The sequence below is a fragment of the Peromyscus californicus genome, unplaced genomic scaffold, assembly GCF_007827085.1.
Source record: "Peromyscus californicus insignis strain IS unplaced genomic scaffold, ASM782708v3 Scaffold_7__1_contigs__length_154581171, whole genome shotgun sequence".
NCBI classification, from domain to species: domain Eukaryota; kingdom Metazoa; phylum Chordata; class Mammalia; order Rodentia; family Cricetidae; genus Peromyscus; species Peromyscus californicus.
In genome coordinates, this window is record NW_026294595.1 from 9545140 (window position 1) to 9563195 (window position 18056).

General features: G+C 52.2%; 1 protein-coding gene across 10 annotated transcripts in view; it reads right to left on the bottom strand.

Moving 5' to 3' along the window:
- Positions 1–6311: 6311 nt before the first annotated feature.
- Cercam (cerebral endothelial cell adhesion molecule) overlaps positions 6312–18056 on the bottom strand; it is a 32811-nt gene continuing 21066 nt past the window's right edge. For 6 of the 10 annotated variants that reach the window (XM_052726245.1, XM_052726246.1, XM_052726241.1 and 3 more), the window contains 14 exons: positions 17522–17614; positions 16831–16918; positions 14676–14786; positions 14410–14527; positions 13147–13281; positions 12843–13047; positions 12164–12283; positions 11795–11871; positions 11613–11719; positions 9947–10079; positions 8309–8436; positions 7931–8134; positions 7071–7323; positions 6312–6812 (listed from right to left, as the gene is read on the bottom strand). In XM_052726245.1, the coding sequence (XP_052582205.1) occupies positions 7071–7323; positions 7931–8134; positions 8309–8436; positions 9947–10079; positions 11613–11719; positions 11795–11871; positions 12164–12283; positions 12843–13047; positions 13147–13281; positions 14410–14527; positions 14676–14749 (1554 nt within the window). In that variant the 5' untranslated portion in view covers positions 14750–14786; positions 16831–16918; positions 17522–17614 and the 3' untranslated portion in view covers positions 6312–6812. Of the gene's footprint in view, positions 6813–7070; positions 7324–7930; positions 8135–8308; positions 8437–9946; positions 10080–11612; positions 11720–11794; positions 11872–12163; positions 12284–12842; positions 13048–13146; positions 13282–14409; positions 14528–14675; positions 14787–16186; positions 16531–16566; positions 16807–16830; positions 16919–17521 lie in introns of those variants that run through there. The other 4 variants (XM_052726243.1, XM_052726239.1, XM_052726237.1 and 1 more) reach the window with 4 other exon arrangements.

The following is an 18056-nucleotide window of genomic DNA, read 5'->3' on the forward strand; positions in this document are numbered from 1 at the left end:
ACTTTAACCTCAGGGCCCAGGGGGACCTCCTTTCCTCGACGCCCTTCTCTCCTACACAGCACTTCTGCTCCCACCTGCTCCTTCCTGGAGTGAGAGCCTTAACTACGTTCCCACCTTCACCCTCAGCATTCTTACATTGTCGTATTTGTTCTTCAACCTTTGACAATTCATTTTGTGAGTGCAACTCTGGCTGGCCTGGAACTTGCTGCCCTTATGCAGAAATCCACCTGCCTCTGCCTCCCGAGTGCTGGGATTAAAGGAGTGTGCCACCATACCCAGTCCTTTTTTTTTCTTTTTCTTTTTAATGCCTGTAATCTCAGCAATAAAGGGGCTGAGGCAGGAAGATTGCCATGAGTTGGAAGCCAGTCTGCATCCCTCAGTCATGACAACCCTACCATTCGGAGATTCTGGAAGATCAAATCTACAGCTGTGGATAAGGGCTCTCAATGGTAGAGGCCTGGCCTGCCATGAACAAAACCCTAGATTTAATTTTCAGTATCACATAAATTTTATAAACTCCACACATCATTGTCTCCACACTGTCCAGCAATCTGTCTCTAGACTATTGCCAACAGTAGCTTTTTCCAAACTTTTGCCTCTTCTGCATTATATACATCAAGTTCCTTATTTCCATAGAGAAAAGTAACACTGCAACAAGGAATCCCCTTAACCTTCCCGTCCTTTCTCCTCAGCTTCTCTTAAATTCTCCCTTCAAAAGCCAGGCAGTGGTGGCACACACCTTTAATCCCAGCACTTGGGAGGCAGAGGCAAGCAGATCTCTGAGTTTGAGGCCAGCCTGGTCTACAGAGTGAATTCTAGGACAGCCAGGGCTACACAGAGAAACCCTGTCTCAAAAAAACAAAACAAATCTCCCTTCAGATGTATATATATATATGTGCTTCTTGATGCCTAAGATAAACCTCCTGAGGCAAGGCCTAGTCAGCATCTCTGTCCAGAGTTTGTCTTGTAAACTTAAAATGATGGCACACGCCTATAAATCAGAACTTGGGAGCCTGAGGCTCGTGGGTTGCCATGAGTTTGAGGCCAGCTTGGTCTACATAGCAAGACTTTCTTACAAGTAACTAAAATAATGAAATTTCATTTCGCTACCCCCAAAATGAAATTGTTGTTCATCTCTTAGCATGCCTTCATTCACTGAACTGATATTAAGTCTATGCACATACATTCAAGGGACATTATGTGCCATTCAGTCTCAGAGTGCATGACCTACCATCCTCATAGCAAGAAGATCTTGTCATTCTACTTGTAATCTGACGAGTGGAACTTTTATGTTGTCTTTTCTCCGCTTCTAAACAGAGTCCTCCCTGATAGTGTAGCTCTTTATGGCTTTTGTAATAAAGGGTCTGAGAATGGGCAGCTCTGAAAAGTCATTTTCCACAAGGCAGTGGTGGCGCGCACCTTTGATCCCAGCAGTTGGGAGGCAGAGGCAGGCAGATCTCTGTGAGTTCGGCGTCAGCCTGGTCTACAGAGCGAGTTCTAGGACAGTCAGGACTACACAGAGAAACCCTACCTCACAGGGTGAGAAGTCATTTTCCCAACACACAAACTGGATTAAGAGGAACCATTCTTTAGATGCTAGAAATTGTGAGGTTTGTGAGGAAGAGGTGCTGATGACAGAGACTCACCAAGGGGATGGGGTGGCTTGTTTTGTTCTGTTTTGTTTGCTGAGACAGCCAGGACTGTTACACAGAGAAACCCTGTCTCGGGGAAAAAAAATAAACTTATGGGGGTGGCACACATGCTTCAGCATTATGTGTAGAGGTCAGAGGAGAACTTTGTGGATTTGGTTCTCTGTCTCTGCCTTTATGTGGGTTCTGAGGATTCAGCTCAGGTCTCCAGGCTTGCTCAGCACCTCTAACCATTGAGCAATCTTACCAGCCTTCCCAAAGTTTCTGATTTACTAAGCTGGGGATGGGACCAAAGCATTTGCATGACTAACAAACTCCTAGGTGGGGCTCTGCTGCTGGCCAGGGATTACATGCAGAGACACACTAAAGGACACCCCCAACTGACTTGTAAATCACCCTACAGCTCAGAGACCTCTCTTCTACTATCTGGATCTTCTACCTCCTCCAGTCCTTATGGAAAACAGAGGGGCTTCCTGCTCTGGCCCAAATAGCTTGTGGTTATATATACACACCTAAGGACATTGCCACTCTAGAAAAGAAATGTAGCCTGCCCAAAAACAAACCCACCCCAAACCAGAAACGTTCTTGCCCTGCTCTTGTCTCTGAAGAATGTTTGCTTCAAGATGACAGAGGCTGGGTTGAACTGGACAGGCTGATGCAACCCATGTGTGGTGGTTTAAATGAATAAGAATGGCCTCCAGGAGCTGGAGAGATGACTCAGGGGTTAAAAGCACTGACTGCTCTTCCAGAGGACCTGGGTAAAATTCCCAGCAACCACATGGTAGCTCACAACTGTCTGAACTTCAGGATCCAATACCTTCATACAGACATACATACAGGCAAAACACCAATTAAAAAGAGAGAGAGAGCCGGGCGGTGGTGGCGCACGCCTTTAATCCCAGCACTCGGGAGGCAGAGCCAGGCGGATCTCTGTGAGTTCGAGGCCAGCCTGGGCTACCAAGTGAGTTCCAGGAAAGGCGCAAAGCTACAAAGAGAAACCCTGTCTCGAAAAACCAAAAAAAAAAAAAAAGAGAGAGAGAGAGAGAGGAGAGAGGAGAGAGGCCCCAGAAGCTCATATATTTAAATGCTTAGTTACCAGGAAGTGGCACTATTTGAAAGGATTCGGATTAGGGGGTGTGGCCTTGTTGGAGGAAGTGTGTCTGTCACTGGGTGGGCTTTGAAGTTTGCTCTCTCTCTCTGCTTTCAGATCAAGATGTAGCTCTCAGCTACTTCTGCAACACCACATCCAACGCACCTGCTTGCCGCTATCCCCTCTGCCATGATGATAATGAACTAAGCCTCTGAAACTGTAAGCCAGACAGCCAATAAAATGCTTTCTTTTATAAGAACTGTCTTGGTCATGGTGTCTGTTCACAGCAATAGAACACTGACTAAGACGCCATGCAGCAGTAGAAGCCTTCCAATTGCTCCCTTCTCCCTGAAGTCATCTGTGGGTCACCCTGAGATGGATGAGTTCTCAGCTCCCTTCTGTGTGTGGACCCAGCATACATGCCATGTCACTACATGTGGATCCATCACTACCTCATTCTGGGTGCTCTCTTGGGCAAGAACCCCATCATCCTGTCCTGCAGAGCCTGGCACAAAACGGGTTCTGGTGAGTTTCAGATTAAAACTCCAATAAAGGCCAGGCGGTGGTGGCGCACGCCTTTAAACCCAGCACTCAGGAAGCAGAGGCAGGCGGATCTCTGTGAGTTGGAAGTCAGCCTGATCTATAGAGCGAGATCCAGGACAGCCAGGGCTACACAGTGAACCTCTTGTCTTGAAAACCAGAAGAAATAAACAAATCAAACTCCAGTAACGAAGGCTGAGAATGTGGCTCAGCGGCAGAACACTGAACAGGGCCAAGCAAGTGAAAAGTCTTGGTTTCAGTCGCCAAAACTATAAGAAATAAAACTATTAATAAAGAGCCAGTGAGAGGGGTCTGGAGAGGTGGCTCAGCAGTTAGAAGCATTTGGTGCTCTTGCAGAGACCCAGGTTTGCTTCCAGCACCCACATGGCAGCTCACAACTGTTTATAACTCCAGCTCCAGGGGATCAAACATCTTTTTCTGGCTTCCATGGGTACTGCATGCATATAGTGCACATACATACATGTAAGCATGTACTCATAGTTATTTTTAAAAGAACTAGTGAGGAAGCCGGGCGGTGGTGGCGCACGCCTTTAATCCCAGCACTCGGGAGGCAGAGGCAGGCGGATCTTTGTGAGTTCGAGGCCAGCCTGGTCTCCAAAGCGAGTTCCAGGAAAGGCGCAAAGCTACACAGAGAAACCCTGTCTCGAAAAATCAAAAAAAAAAAAAAAAAAAAAAAAAAAAAAAAAAAAAAAAAAGAACTAGTGAGGGATAAAAGAAACTTTTAGCATTTTTTAAGAATAATAAAATCACAGCCTGGTGGTGGGAAAACACACCTTTAATCCCAGCACTTGGGAGGCAGAGGCAAAGGGTTCTCTTAATTCAAGGCCAACCTGGTCTACAGAGCAAGTTCCTGGACAGCCAGGTCTACACAGAGAAACCCTGTCTTGAAAAAAATAAAAATAAAATAAAACCCATATTCAAAGTTTAGGGCCAAGAGGAAAACAATCCATCTTACAGCTACCTGTTTTCCTCCGTCTCTGTGAATTTCAAGGCGCTTTGGTGGGTTCCAGTCCTGACCCCAGCCATACGACTCTGTACTGAAGGACGTCTTATAATCTTGGCTGAGGCCTCTCCATTTACCCAAGGGCCTGATTAGGTTGTTTCCATGCAGGAGCACCTAACTCCAGGGCCCTGATGCAACTGCCACAGCCTTGCCCTGGGGAGAGGGAATCAGTGCTACAAAGTGGTTTTGGCTTTTTCTTCTGGGTACCTTCAAGTCTTGATGGAGGAGCTGGAAGAAACTCTCCCAGGCCCTCAAGGTTTGGCCTTTTTGGATCCTCTGAGCTGCTCTTAATCCTTGGATAGATGTTGAGCTCAGTGATGGTACTATAGTCAGAGTGTAGTCCATGAACTAACAGCATCAGCAGCACTAGGGAACTTGTTAAAAACAAATCAGGCTGGGCGGTGGTGGCACATGCCTTTAAAAACAAACAAACAAAAAAAACCAAAAAACTCCACAAATCAGTCGGGTGTGATGGCACACGCCTTTAATCCCAGCACTCAGGAGGCAGAGGCAGGTGGATCTCTGAGTTCAAAGTCAGCCTGGTTTACAGAGTGAGTTCCAGGACAGCCAGGGCTGCACAGAGAGACCCTATCTTGAAAACAAAAAATAAAATCAGAAATCCTCAGGACTGGGTATGAGAACTAGGCTGGCCTCAAACTTGAGATCCTCCTGCCTCTGCTGCCCAAGTGTATCACCACCCCTGACTTCTTACTTCTGTTTGTAATAGTTATTATTTTCTAAATATTTGTGAGTGTGTGTCCATGTGTGTGTGCACACACACATTAGTGCAGGTACGAGAAGGCCAGATGAAGGGGTTGGATCCCCTGGAACTGGAGTTACAGATGATTGTGAGCTGCCCTGTGGGTGCTGGGAAATAAACCCAGATCTTCTGAACGAGCCGCCAGTGCTCTTGAGCACTAAGGCGTCTCTCCAGCCTCCACTGTCAGACTTTCATTGGTTTGTAGTGTTTTGTTGTCTTCAGTACTGGTAATAGAAGACTCCTTGTGAGTACTGGACAGGTGTTCCATGCCGAGGCACCTGACAGCCCCTTTCTGTCAGTTTTATTCACTGATGAATCTTTAGTGCCCCATCTCAGCCCTCAGGAGTTTAATCAAATTTTACAGAATGAATGAAAAAGTTACTTGCTCCAGATCACAGGCACCCAGAGGTGACAGTTTTCACTCTTGGAAGAGACAAGCACCTCACCCTCAGCTCTGGCCCAGAGTCCTCAGAGCCATGGCAGGTTCTCACCCCAGGACAGAGCCCACTGGCAGCCCAAGCTCAGGGGGTACCAGTGGACTCTGCCAGGACTGGGTGCTCACATAACTCACGTCCAAAGGCTGCCCTGGAAGATGGGTGGGAAAGGGGCGCCTCTGAAGGAGGGAGCCTGTTTGTGCTGGTGGGGGGTAAGGCAACCATGATCAAGACAAGAAGTCCCCTCCCCCTCATTCTTTCAGCTAGCTAAGTACAAGGGCCTGACAGCTGCTATGGCTAGAAACCCGGTCCTTCGTGACTAGTGGACTTCCCAAGGGCACAGCATGTGGAGTAGCCCATAACATCTCTGCTGCCTCAGCTGGATTGACTCCAAATCCCCTATACTCCCTTCCAGAAGAAGCAAAATGCATCCTGGCCTGCAAGGTAAGGGCTCTGCCACCTGGCGCCTTCTGGTGGTACTATTTCTTAGGGCCACAACAGAACCCTGGATCTCCCCAGCCACAGTTCTTCGCTTCTTATAGAAACGAGGATTGCAGTCACAGAGCAGAAATCCAAAGGTCAGGAGTGAAGGTGACCCCTAGCTGGACCTTGACCAGGCCCAGCCTGATGAGCCAAGGCTCATGGCGACGTGAGTGGCCATTCTACTCAGGAGCTACACTCTCCATCTACCAAAGGGGAGGCGGAAGCAAGCGCCTGCCGTCCTGAGTCTTCCTGATCTGCCCTCTCTCTCAGTCTCTAACTCAGAGGGTCTCCTGCCCAGGCCGGGTGAGATACAAAGAGGCTCAGCTGTTAGTGAAGTATGAAATGCTAATGCAGAGGACTTTTATTGAAGGCCTACTGTGTGCAGAGCACCAGGTACGCCTTTCACTTTCCTGCACTTCCTGCCAGCCAGGGAAGAGGGTGCTAGTGAGCCCCAGATGTGAAGCCAGGGAGGGGGCTGAGGTGGAGGTAGATGGAGGCAAGGTAGCCCCAGCAGTTGAGTCCTCAGAGAGGGCAGGATTCTGGGGTCTGGCCAGCTGGGAACCTGAAGGCTGAGGCCTCCCTTGTTCCTGAGCCCACTGGGCTCTAAATCTGCATGCAGAATCAAGAGTCTTGTCTTTTCACTTTGTGACATTCGGGGAATGGACTCTGTCTTTGAGTGGCTCTCCCAACCTGGGAAGGGTCCAGAGGGTGGAAGAAGGGCTTCCACCCAAGGTAACAGCCAGGCTTCTGCTGGTTCTGCCGCTCCTGTCCATTCGACCTCTCTGTTCTTGTTGCTCCTTGGCGTTCCCACTCGGACCTCGTGGGCCTGAGGCTGAGGGGGCAGGAAGAGAGAAAAGGAAAGAGCTGGAGTCAGACACAGACCCCAGCAGCGGTGGAGAGAGACAGACACAAAGACAGGATGGAGATAAAACTAGATAAATCGGAGAGGAAGAGCGGGGGAGGGGGCAGGGGAGGGGGCAGGAGGGGGAAGAAAGGGAGGGAGCTAAGAGGGTGGAGAGATCTGAGACAGTTATGCCCCAGGGGAGAAAGCCCAGGCCATGGACTGGTCCTCTTCCAGGCCCAGCCTCACCTAGAGCTCATCCCTGGGGTGAGGATGGGGGCTATATCTACTGCTGCCAGCCAGGTGCAGGTGGGGGCCACGAAGCGTCTTTTGAGAGCCAGTCCAGCTAATGAGGCGGCCACTGTCGTCATCCCAGGGGGAAGATGTCTCTGTGTCACTGAGCCATTCAGCATCTCCCGCATAGTGGGTGGGGGAGGCAAGCAGAGGCTGGACTGAGAAGGCTTGGAGGTCCCGAGGCCAGAAGTATGCCTTGTACTGGTCACTGTGAGTGAGAGGAGAAAGCTTAGGTAGACTGAAACAGCTTCTCCTAGGCTCTGTGATGCTGATCCAGAGCTGGGGCCTTGACTGCCTGCAGACCTCTGCCCTGCCCATTAGTCCTCATAGCTACTTGAGAAGTGGTACTTTTAATATCCCACGATGAGGACACTCAGGAATTGTACTGAGTCATATGATTGAGAACCACACGGACAGGGGCTGGAGAAACGGCTCAGCCTTTAAAAGCACTCACTGCTTATACAGGGTTCCAGCACCCATATCAAGTGGCTCTCTACTGCCTGTAAGTCCAGCTATAGGGGGATCTGACGCCCTCTTCTGGCCTCCTTGGACACCTGCATTCATATGCACATAACCCACACACAGATACACATAATTCAAAATTCAAAATAAATCTAAAAATAAAACCCACATGGAAATGGACAACACAGTGTTCACATCTAACTGAGCCTGACACCTGGGCAACTCTTGAGTGACTGAGGCCACGTGGGTGAACCTTGACCATCTCCCTCTCTCGGGCTGCCTAATAACATTTTTTTTGCAGTGGGCCCATGACTAGGATGACCCTGCCCTGGCCTGCCCCACCCAGGTCTCACTTCGGGTGCTGATCAAACATGACAGGCAGGAACTCATCCACAGGTAGCATGCGTCGCAGAGGCTGAGAGGCTAACAGTTTGCGGGCGCCTGCCAGACTCAAGGTGTATGCTAGTGTCCAATAGGAGTATCCAGCCACCACCAGACCAGGCAGACCCTCCACAGCCACCTCCTCCTCAGGGTTCACCTGCTTCCGGCCAAGGTAGCTGTAAATGACACCGAGGATGACAGGGGTCACTAGAGAGCCTGGCGTGTCCTGGCCCGTCCACTGCTAGGCTAAGGCCAGGCTATGCGGAAAGTGCCAGCTAGGATCCCAGCGTGAGAAGCGGACCTCCAGGGCATATTCTCTCCCCCTTGCCCCTGAGAGGCAGTCTGCCTACATCAAGTCCCACGACAGCTTCTGAGTCACCACATCCTCCATCAGCCGTTCCAGCCGCCTCCGGAAGTTGTCCTCAAAGCGTACGTCATCCTCAAACACCACAACCCTGGCCAGGCCCCTGTCAGCCACCTGTGGAACACATGACGGAGGAGAGAACTCTGCAGATTGGAGCTGCCCTGTTCCTGCCTACCTAGACCCAGGCCGGCAGACTCTTCTTGGCTAAGTACCACACACCAAGTCCTGGCCATATCATGGAACTACCCCAAAGCCTGCTGGGCCTTCCACTGCCTGGGGACTGAAATCCACCTTGCTCTGCATTCAAGGCTCTCAAGTTCCCACACCCCAGTCTATCTTACAATCACGACTTTTGCTACGTTCACTCAATACTACGCTCTCCCAGGAGCCAGTGCTCAGCCTCAAAGAAGCACAGGCTCTTGCTTTGTCATCCGAAGCTGGGGTGGGTAGGGGGTGTGAGAGATTCCAACCCCTAAAATCACCAGGAAAAGCTACTCTCTGTAGCTATGGGAAATGTGGGAAGAATGTGAAATTGGCTGGGTAAAGGGCCGACTGAGTCATCCCTCAGTTTGCTCATAGATGGTACACAGAAACAGGATCACACATGCACACACACTCCTTGGCAACTGAAGAAAAACGAGATCCATGCACACTGTCTCCTGGAGGGGGTGCCCTTGGGGACCCAGTCCCCTCCAGGTCTCAGCACTGCTGCCCCAGCCAGGACTGAAGTCAAGCGCCCAGTATGTACTCCAGGTCTTCCTGACACACCTCTCCTGGAGGAATTTGCCCATTTTCTTCCGCTAGGAAAGCTCTCCTCTCTGCCCTCCCCGCCCCCAAGGCAAGGCAGACTGACAGAACCACCTGCACCTCTCCCACAAAAAGCCGCCTTGGTTCCCTCTTCTGATTTCTGTCACCCTCAAGAGCCCCAGGTTATTTCCTTCCTTTTATGTGTGGTCACATGCTTAACATTTGGAGGCCAGGGGTCAATGCCACCTTTTTTTTTTTTTTTTTTTGAGACAGGGTTTCTCTCTGGAGCCTTGGCTGTCCTAAAACTCACTCTGTAGATCAAGCTGGCCTAGAACTCACAGAGATCCACCTGCCTCTACCTCCCGAGTACTGGGATTAAAGGTAGCACCCACCTCATTTTTTTGAGGCAGGGTCACTCACCAAACTTGGAACTTTCCATTTTATCTAGATTGGTTTGCCAGGCAAACCCACAGGATCTGTCCCCCAGCACTGGGGTTACAGATGTGCCCTGCTGTACCCAGCATTCGTGGGTACTGAAATCTGTGTTCTGGTCTTCATGTTTCCCCAGCAAGTACTTTACCACTGAGCCATCTCCCCACCCACAGAATCTCTCTCTTGTAGGGATGAGACAGACAGTTTCCTTGTCCCCTGTGTTACCAGAGAAGACCTCCTTTCAGGGAACAGCCAGTGCTCAAGAGAGACAACAGAATAAACAAGGTCACCCACCTCTCAGGGGTGCCAGGGAAGTGCTGACCACAGGGTTCAGTGAACCTTCTGTTTGGATGGATTTTTCACTCAGCCACTCCCACAGCAGTGACTAAGACAGCCAGCCTCGGCTGCCCCTGACGGGCACGGGCCAGAGGGCAGGTATCCTCACCTCTTCCCAGATGGAGTAGTGGCTGAGGAAACAGCCCACCTCACCCTTGGTCAGTGTGCGGCCCGAGTAGGGGTCCTGGTAGCCAGGGAGCAGGTCCACACCCAGGTGCTTAAGGATACTGCTGTTGAGTGTCCTGTGAGACACAAGCATAAGTGGGTGACAAGTGCCAACCAGAGTCTCTGTCCAGAGGGCCCTCGTCTGTATGTGTTGGAGAGGATCACACGGGAACCTGGTTAAAGGAGGATCCAGCTTGTAACTCCTTCGTGTGGCCTGGAGCTGTCATGGACTGGGCTCGGCCTCTAGCCTTAGAACTCTAGCCCCCTTCAGGAAGCCTCGGGAGAACGGACTCATGGAATCTGTGTAGGCGGAGGCTCCCCGGGATGAGTGGACAATCTGTTAGAGATTTTCTGCATCAAGGCCCAGTAAAGGACAGACACCCTACAGGGCAGCCAGGTATAACAGTGCAGGCCTGTAATCCAAGCACTTGGGAAGCAGAGGCAGGCAGATCTTTGTGCATCTACATAGTGAGTTCCAGGCCAGTCAGGGCTGTGTGAGATCCTGTATTGAGAGGGAGGGAAGGGGGGAAGGAGGAAGGAGGGTAGACAGATAGAACAAAACAACTCTTGGTGCACCTGTGTGATTCCAGGTCTTGGGAGGTAGAGGCAGAAAGATCAAGAATTCCATGTCATCCTCATTTATACAGCAAGTTCGGGACCAAACTTAGCTACATGAGCTCCTGTCTCAAAAAACCCAGTCAAGGGCCAGTGGGATGGTTCAGTGGGATACAGTGTTCAACCCAAAATCCTGAGAATGTGAGTTCAATCCCAGGTCCCACTGTGGAAGGAGAGGATAACTCCCAAAACGTGCCCTCTGGCCTCTACGGGAACACTGTGGCATGTGTGTGCCCTCATACACACACACACACAATTAAATAAGTTTGAAAATTTTCTAAATAAACGCCAAAAGAATAATGGGGGAGTATGGTCAAAGCATATTATTTATGTCAAATTGTGATATATATATAATACATATATTATATATAAGAACAAAACATATACACAGAATGTGTGTGTGTGTGTGTGTGTGTGTGTGTGTGTGTGTGTGTGTGTGAACAAAAAGGACTTGGAGGTTTGAAGCAAACAGCGGTTGGCATATGGGCCACGTGACCCAGGTAACAGTTGTTGTTTGGCCTCTGGATCCCCCTGGAACACAGCCACACTTCTTGCACACTCCACACTCTGGCTCCTCAGGGGCCTAACTCTAGCACAGAGAACATTCCTCAGGCCGTCTACCCCTTGGAGTACTTTATAGGAGTTGGATCCTGCCTACGTGTCTCATTGAACCATCAGGACCACAAGAACCAAGCATGATTATGTACTTTTGTGAGGCTGAGGGATGGGACAGCCTGTGAGAGTTCATACAACTGGTATGTGGCAGCCCTCAACCCGGCCCTGGAGTCCTCTGCACTGCACTCTGCTCCCTAGGGTGGGCTGAGGGAGGACGTCCCGTCTCATCCTGTTGGCCTGTGCTGGCACTCCTGAGACAGCAGGACGCAGGTCCTGTGTGGCTACCTCCTGGGTCTTTAGGACGCTCATTCAACTGGCCTGCCCGTCCAAGATCTCAGATGGGTTTCATGGCCCCCGAGCCCCATCCGTGGGAGCCTCACCTGCCATCCACAGCATCGACCACTTGAGCAGAGATCTCCATCTCCCAGAGAGAGCTCAGCATCCGAGCCCGGCGCTGGGGTCTGCGGGCCAGGCTGATGACAAAGACCTAAAAGACGCAGAGGTAAGCCTCGGGAAGGATTACTCATCCACCCCACCCCAATCCCACACGTTGGAGACTTACTTCATCAAATCCCATCTTGTTGGGCTTCTTTAGAGGCCGAGACACATGAGCTGAGGCCAGCATGGGGGGCCCATCCACTGTAAAAGGAAAGAACACCCCCAACCCGCAGGCATGAGTCCTCCTGGCTCCTGGTCACAGACACCCTGGAGTCCGGCCCCAGCTCCATTCCTATCACTCCAGCAGAACACCTAACAGGACAGACTCCCTGAGCTCCTACCCATTGTACAGATCAGGAGACTGAGGTACCACAGGGAGAAGGGCTTGCTCAATGCTGTAACACAAGTTCAGAACAAGGTTGGCACCCAAACATGCCTAAATCCACGCCTAGGAAAGGAGCATTGTGGGAAGGCGGGGGACCCCATCCCTCACCTAGTGCTTCCAAAATCAGGTGGATGAAGTTGGCCTTCTCTTCTTCCAGCCCCTGGTGGGCCTTCACCGCCACATTCATGTACCCGTAACGATGGTCATTGCACACATGCACTGAGACCCCTGCAGAGAGGCTACCTGAGTGCTGGAGCTGGAGTGAGCCTCTCAGTAGACACTGCAGTGACCCAAGGCTTGTCTGGGACTGTTCTGCCACAGTGAGGAGGGCACTGGACCACATCTCCAGCAGTTTTCGTCTTATTTGTCTACACCCTGAAGACTTCTCTAGCACCTCATGGACAAAACAATAAGCACCCTGGGACACATGGCTTGCTTGAGGATTTAATAGGCACCTCTAACCCTCTCTGACCCTCAGTAAAGTTTTCCCATCACCAGATCATCAGAGCCCTTAGCTACACCTCAGTCTGGGTTCAGATCCTTCTCAAGCAGGGTGTCCAGCATCACTGCCTTAATCTTATCTCCAGCTCTTCCTTGTTGGGGTTGTTTTTGGTAGGGGAAGGCAGACTGAGAGACAGGATCTCACTTCGTAGACTTGGCTGACCTGGAACTACCCATGTAGCCTCGGCTGGCCTTGAACTAATAGAGATCTTGAGGAGGGGAGGGGACCAGCAGGTACAAAGGCCTTGGGGCATCCAAGGAATGCTAAAGGAGGCCTGGTCCTCACCAGCAGCCTGGCAGGCATAGGCAAAGACGATGATGTCATCAAAAGGCCAAGTATAGTTGGGATGAGGCGGGTAGAAGGCAAGCCGGGCTGTTTCCTCAGTCTTCAAGGACACCAGGAAGGTAGAGTGGACCATCGGGACCCGGAAGCAGCCCTGGCGCTGGCGGTTCTTGGTAGGGAAGTATTCAGCTGTGCGGCGATAGTAGCCCTGAAGGAGGGAATGTTTGGGGCTGGGGCCAGGCCTGTCCTGGCCAAAGGCCCTGAAGCCTCAGGCTCTGTGCTCCTTGAGTCCATCCCCCAGCCTCACCTGTGGAGTGATCCCACACCAGAAGTTGGAATAATAGGTCTGGGAGTCCAACATTGGGGCCACCACTGGCAGGTGCCGCTCTGTGAGAAGCCGCAGTGTCTGGTTGTTGGTGAGAATGTTGTCTGTGTCTGCGAACTTTGGGGAAGGAAGATGTCACAAGGAAACCTGTCTGAGCCTCAGGACCAAAGAGCTCACTGAGTAGGAATTCCTTCAGAGTAACTCTGGGCACATGTACCCCAGAGAGCTCTAACCAGGACCAGAGAAGTGGCTAGAGAGGTAAGGGACTTGCTGCCACGCCTGACAACCTGACTTCAGTCTCGAACCCACGTGATAGAAGGAAGGAACCAAGTCATCAAAGTTGTCCCCTGACATCCACATACCATGGTGTGCACACATTTGCACACCTATACACAGGATACAAATAAATAGTGCAGGGGGTCCTAATCAACACAGTCCATTTCTGACAAGAGGCTGTTCTAAGACGCTGGCTTGGAGTAGAGCAGGGAACAGATCTGAGGATCTAATCTGAGATTTAGCTTAGAGGGTTGACCCAAAGAACCACTCTAAGAGGACTGGGGAGGTGACTCAGTGGTTAAATGCACCGCTGGCTCTCCCAGGGGACCTGAGTTTGAAACCCATCAATTGTATAGTGGCTCACTACTGAGGGTAGCTCCATTTCCAGGGGATCTGATGTCCTCTCCTGGCCTCTGTGGACACTGCATGCATGTGATGCACAGACATACATGCAGGCAAAACACCCACTTTCATAAATCAAAAATAAGTCTGGGGCAGTGGTGGCACACGCCTTTAATCCCAGCATTTGGGGAGACAGAAACAGGTGGATCTCTGAATTCGAGGCCAGACTGGTCTACAGAGCAAGTTCCAGGACAGCCAGAGCTACACAGAGAGACCCTGTCCTGAAAAACCAGACAGACAGATAGATAGATAGATAGATAGATAGATAGATAGATACATACATACATACATACATAAATGAAACAAAAATAAATATTAAAAAAATCTACTCTGTGCTCTAGTCCTGGGATCCAGGCTCAGTATATACTCTAGACAAAAGCTCAAGAATCTAGGCCCAGCATATAACCTAAGATCTGTCCAAGGAGATAGGCTTGGTATCTAGTATGAGCTTAAATACAGGGTCTAGGATCAATCTCCAAAAGATCCAGCCTGGTGGTTTGGTCATAACCAAGACTTTGGGGGCCGATACCAATGCCTCCCACCTAATCCCAGACCAGGCTGCCTCACCAGGATGTAGTCAGCTCCCCAGGCCCTGGCAAAGGTCAGGGCTTCCTGCTTCAGCTCCATCAAATACTGATGCCTTTCTTTGGTCCAGTGCTTGGGACTCTGTTCATCTGGGTAGGGCCTGAGTGCGGAAAGAGGTGAGATGTTCTCTTAAGGGAGGAACCTCTCTTTCTCTGCAGGGCTGAGGACACAGCCCTGCTCTGGGGGCTGTGACACTGGGTAACAGCTGTTCTCCATCTCTTCCAGCACCCTTGCCCTCCGGTTACCACCTGGCCTCCTCCTCGGGCTTCCAGACCACGGCAGCATAGTCACGGCCCACTGCAGCCAGCCACTCCTGTAGCATCTCTGTGGTGTTGTCCACGTTGTGGTCTGTGGCACACCTGTGAGCACAGGATAGAAAGACTGAGGGACCACAACCACAGAAGGTCTGGACCCCCCGGGTGCTCTTGACTTTAAAGTGCCTTTGGACACCCTCAAGTCTGGTCTGTCTTGAGAGCAACGGAAGAGAGGTGTGATACAGTGGACATGCTGGAGGAGGTGCTGTGTGATCTCAGACAAGTTCCTCACCTCTCTGTGCTTCACATCCTCCCTTCTAACTTTTGTACTGGGGGATTGAACCTAGAGACTTGTACATGCCAAGCAAGCCCTTGACCACTGAGCCACATCCTCAGTCTGAGTAACACTGTGAAAGATGCACTTGACCTTAAGGATCGCACCTGCTACATCACCTCATTTTCTTCCGTCTTCATGGCACCACAAGCCAGGCCCTTTCCATCTCCGAATCAGACAGAAAGAGTCACTGCCTTCCTCTATCCTGAGCTGTGATTAGGACTACATCATGCTCTGAGCACCCCTGAGAAGTGCTGGTGCGGAGCTCTGCTACCTTGGGGCACAGCTTTCCCTCTGTTGGGGAAGGGGCTCTCATAATGGGGGTGGAAAGTTTAGCCAAGAGCCCAGGTTTTAGGCGATGCTGCCCCTTTAAGCCAATTCCTCAGAAGTGAAGACTAACTACGTGTCAAGTCCTGCAAGGGTGGGAACTAATTCCCAAACTGTGGTGGCTGTGGGCAGCCTCCCCAGGCCACAGCTCCACCCCAGCCCAACTTTGGAGTGCTGTGAGGAGCAGTTTATCTCTAGCCTCAGCTTGGGCTCCTCCCTGTTTAGGCTTTTATAGACAGACTGCTGTAGCCTCTGAGCCCAGCGACCAGCCCCCCCCCGCCCCCCCCCCCCCCCCCCCGCAGCCCCTGGCTGTCAGATCCCAGCAGCCCCTCTACCCAGAGAGGCTGGCGGTATTCCTGGAGAGGGGACTCAGCCTGACACCCCTGCCCAGCATGCAGCCTGGAGTTAAGGGCTCTCTCCACCTGCTCCCTAGAAACCTCCAGTCTGACTGACCCTTGCCACGTTGGGCCCCTGGGGATTCCAGAGGTTCCCGCCTGTTCTACTCCAAATCAAGCTGACCACAGGTCCCCACTGAGATGCATGCGAGCTCCAAGGGCTGGGTCAGGAAGGACCAGTCTAACTTAAACCTAGGGTAAGCCGGGGACGAGTAGAGGGCCCAAAGGAGGGTTGGGTGTCCCTGGGCTGACCCATGGCCTCAGAGGTCTGCCCTTGCCCCTTGAGGGCTTAGGGACCCTGCTGAAGGGCTTGAGGCCCCGCGGGCATGTCTGGGAGGGAGGAGCTTGCTCGGGTGGTGTCTGGGCAGCAGCGATGAGGCCTCCTGGTCAAAGGCTGTTCTGTATCCTGGGGCTTGATGCCCCGATGTGCCCACCCATGGATCTCTCACCAGAGGGCCAGCCTGGCCCGGGGATAGTCCAGGCGCTCCAGTGCGCCCAGGTAGTGAGGCAGAGAGTGTTCGGCATTGCGGGCCAGGATAGCAAGGACCACAGTGGGCAGCATTGACTCCATGACACCCGCAGCCTGGAGCCGGGGCCCCAGCAGGAGCAGCAGAGGTAGGAGCGAGGCAACACTCATGGCGGGACTCGGTGGTTGTGGAGGCCCCCGGGTCTCCCACCGCAGCAGGGAGGGGGCGGGACGGGCGGGGCATGGAGGCGGGGTCTTTGCGGGGCGTGGCCACTGCAGTGGGGCCCCTGTGCCCGTCGCGGGCTCCTGCATGCTCAGCTATCCTCTTCTCAGCGTGGGCCCTAGATGTGCACGGTCAGACACCTGCTCCAGACGCGTCCCCGGGGCTGCCCTCTCTGTGTGGACCTCAAAAGGCAACGGCAAGGAAGGGAGGATCTGGGGGCCATGGTGCACCCCTCGCATCCTGGACATTCATCTCACTCCTGGAATTCGGGCACCCGGGAATCCCGGCTCCTTGACCCTCAGCCGTGTACCCGCGAGGCTGCCGGCTTTGCGGGGAGCCCCGGCTCCCGACCCCTGCTCCGTCTGCGGCGCCCTCTGGCGGCTCCAGACGGGAACTCCACATACCCTCCAGATGACACGACAGGCTGGAGAGCAAGCCCCGGTGGGGCGGGGACCGGGTGCCGCTGATCTCATCACCTTCCAAGCTCCAGCCCTTAAAGAAAGCAAAGCTCACTCAGATGGCGTGTAGACTTGGAGGTCACTACAAAATCCCTGTGGTGACCCAGCCCCACTCCAAAATAGGAGATAGAGCCTCCTCTGGGGCAGAGAGAGTCTTAGGAGCCTGTTGGTGTAAAAGGGAATCTCTAGCTTTTCTGGGGGAGGGGGGGCGAGGGATAGGGGCTCCAGAACTTCCAGCTGGGTATCTGTCACCAGCCTCAGACAGTCACTTTCCCTGAGTCTCCCGATCTTCATAGGTAAGACCTGATTAATGACACCTAACAGGAGGGTTTGCTAGGGGTCCTTGAGAATGAATGCATTTGAAGTGCTCTTGCTCTTTAGCGCGCACTCGCCCTCCCTCCCTCCTCCTCCCTCTACCTTCCTCCCTCCCCCTCCCCTCCCTCTCTCTTTCCACTGAGCCTGAGCCAGGTTGGAAGAGAGGCCTCTGTATTCCCCTTCCCTCCACTTGAACAGCCGCTTCCCAGGGTTCCCCTTCAGTCTCTCTGGACATTAGGGAAGGGTAGGTGTACACTAGGCTGGTGCACACTACCTCTACTGACAGGATGGGAGGAGTAGGTTCAGTAAAGAAAGGTCTTACCTGGGGATGAACAGCATCCTGGGGACTGAGCCCTGGGGCTCTAGCCTAGCTCTGGTCACAGCTTCCTGTTGGGCTATTTCCAGGCCAATGGTCCTGCAATGAGAAGGGCCCATGGAAACATCCCGGAGGGAAGCCAGAGTCGTCCCTCTTGCTTGACAGTCTCTGGCAGAGGCATTCCCAGCCCCTGAATGAGGATTCTCCTTAAAGCTGTCCCCATCCTACACACCGAGAGCCTCTGCCCAGTGTATTAGTAATAGGGGTGCTGTGGTCAGAATGTGCCCCCCAACACTCAAAGGCTGAGACCTAATCAACACCACCACAGGACTAAGAAGGGAGGAGAGAGGAGAGATGGCTCAGGGGTTGAGAGCACTGGCTGTTCTTACAAAGAACCAATTCCCAGCACCAGTATGGCAGCTCACAACCCGTGTTCAGTTCCCAGCACCCATCTGTCCTCTAACAACCATCTGTCATTCCAGTTCCAGGGGATTCAAAGCCTTCTGGCTTCCTCAGGCACTAGGCATGCACATAGTGCACA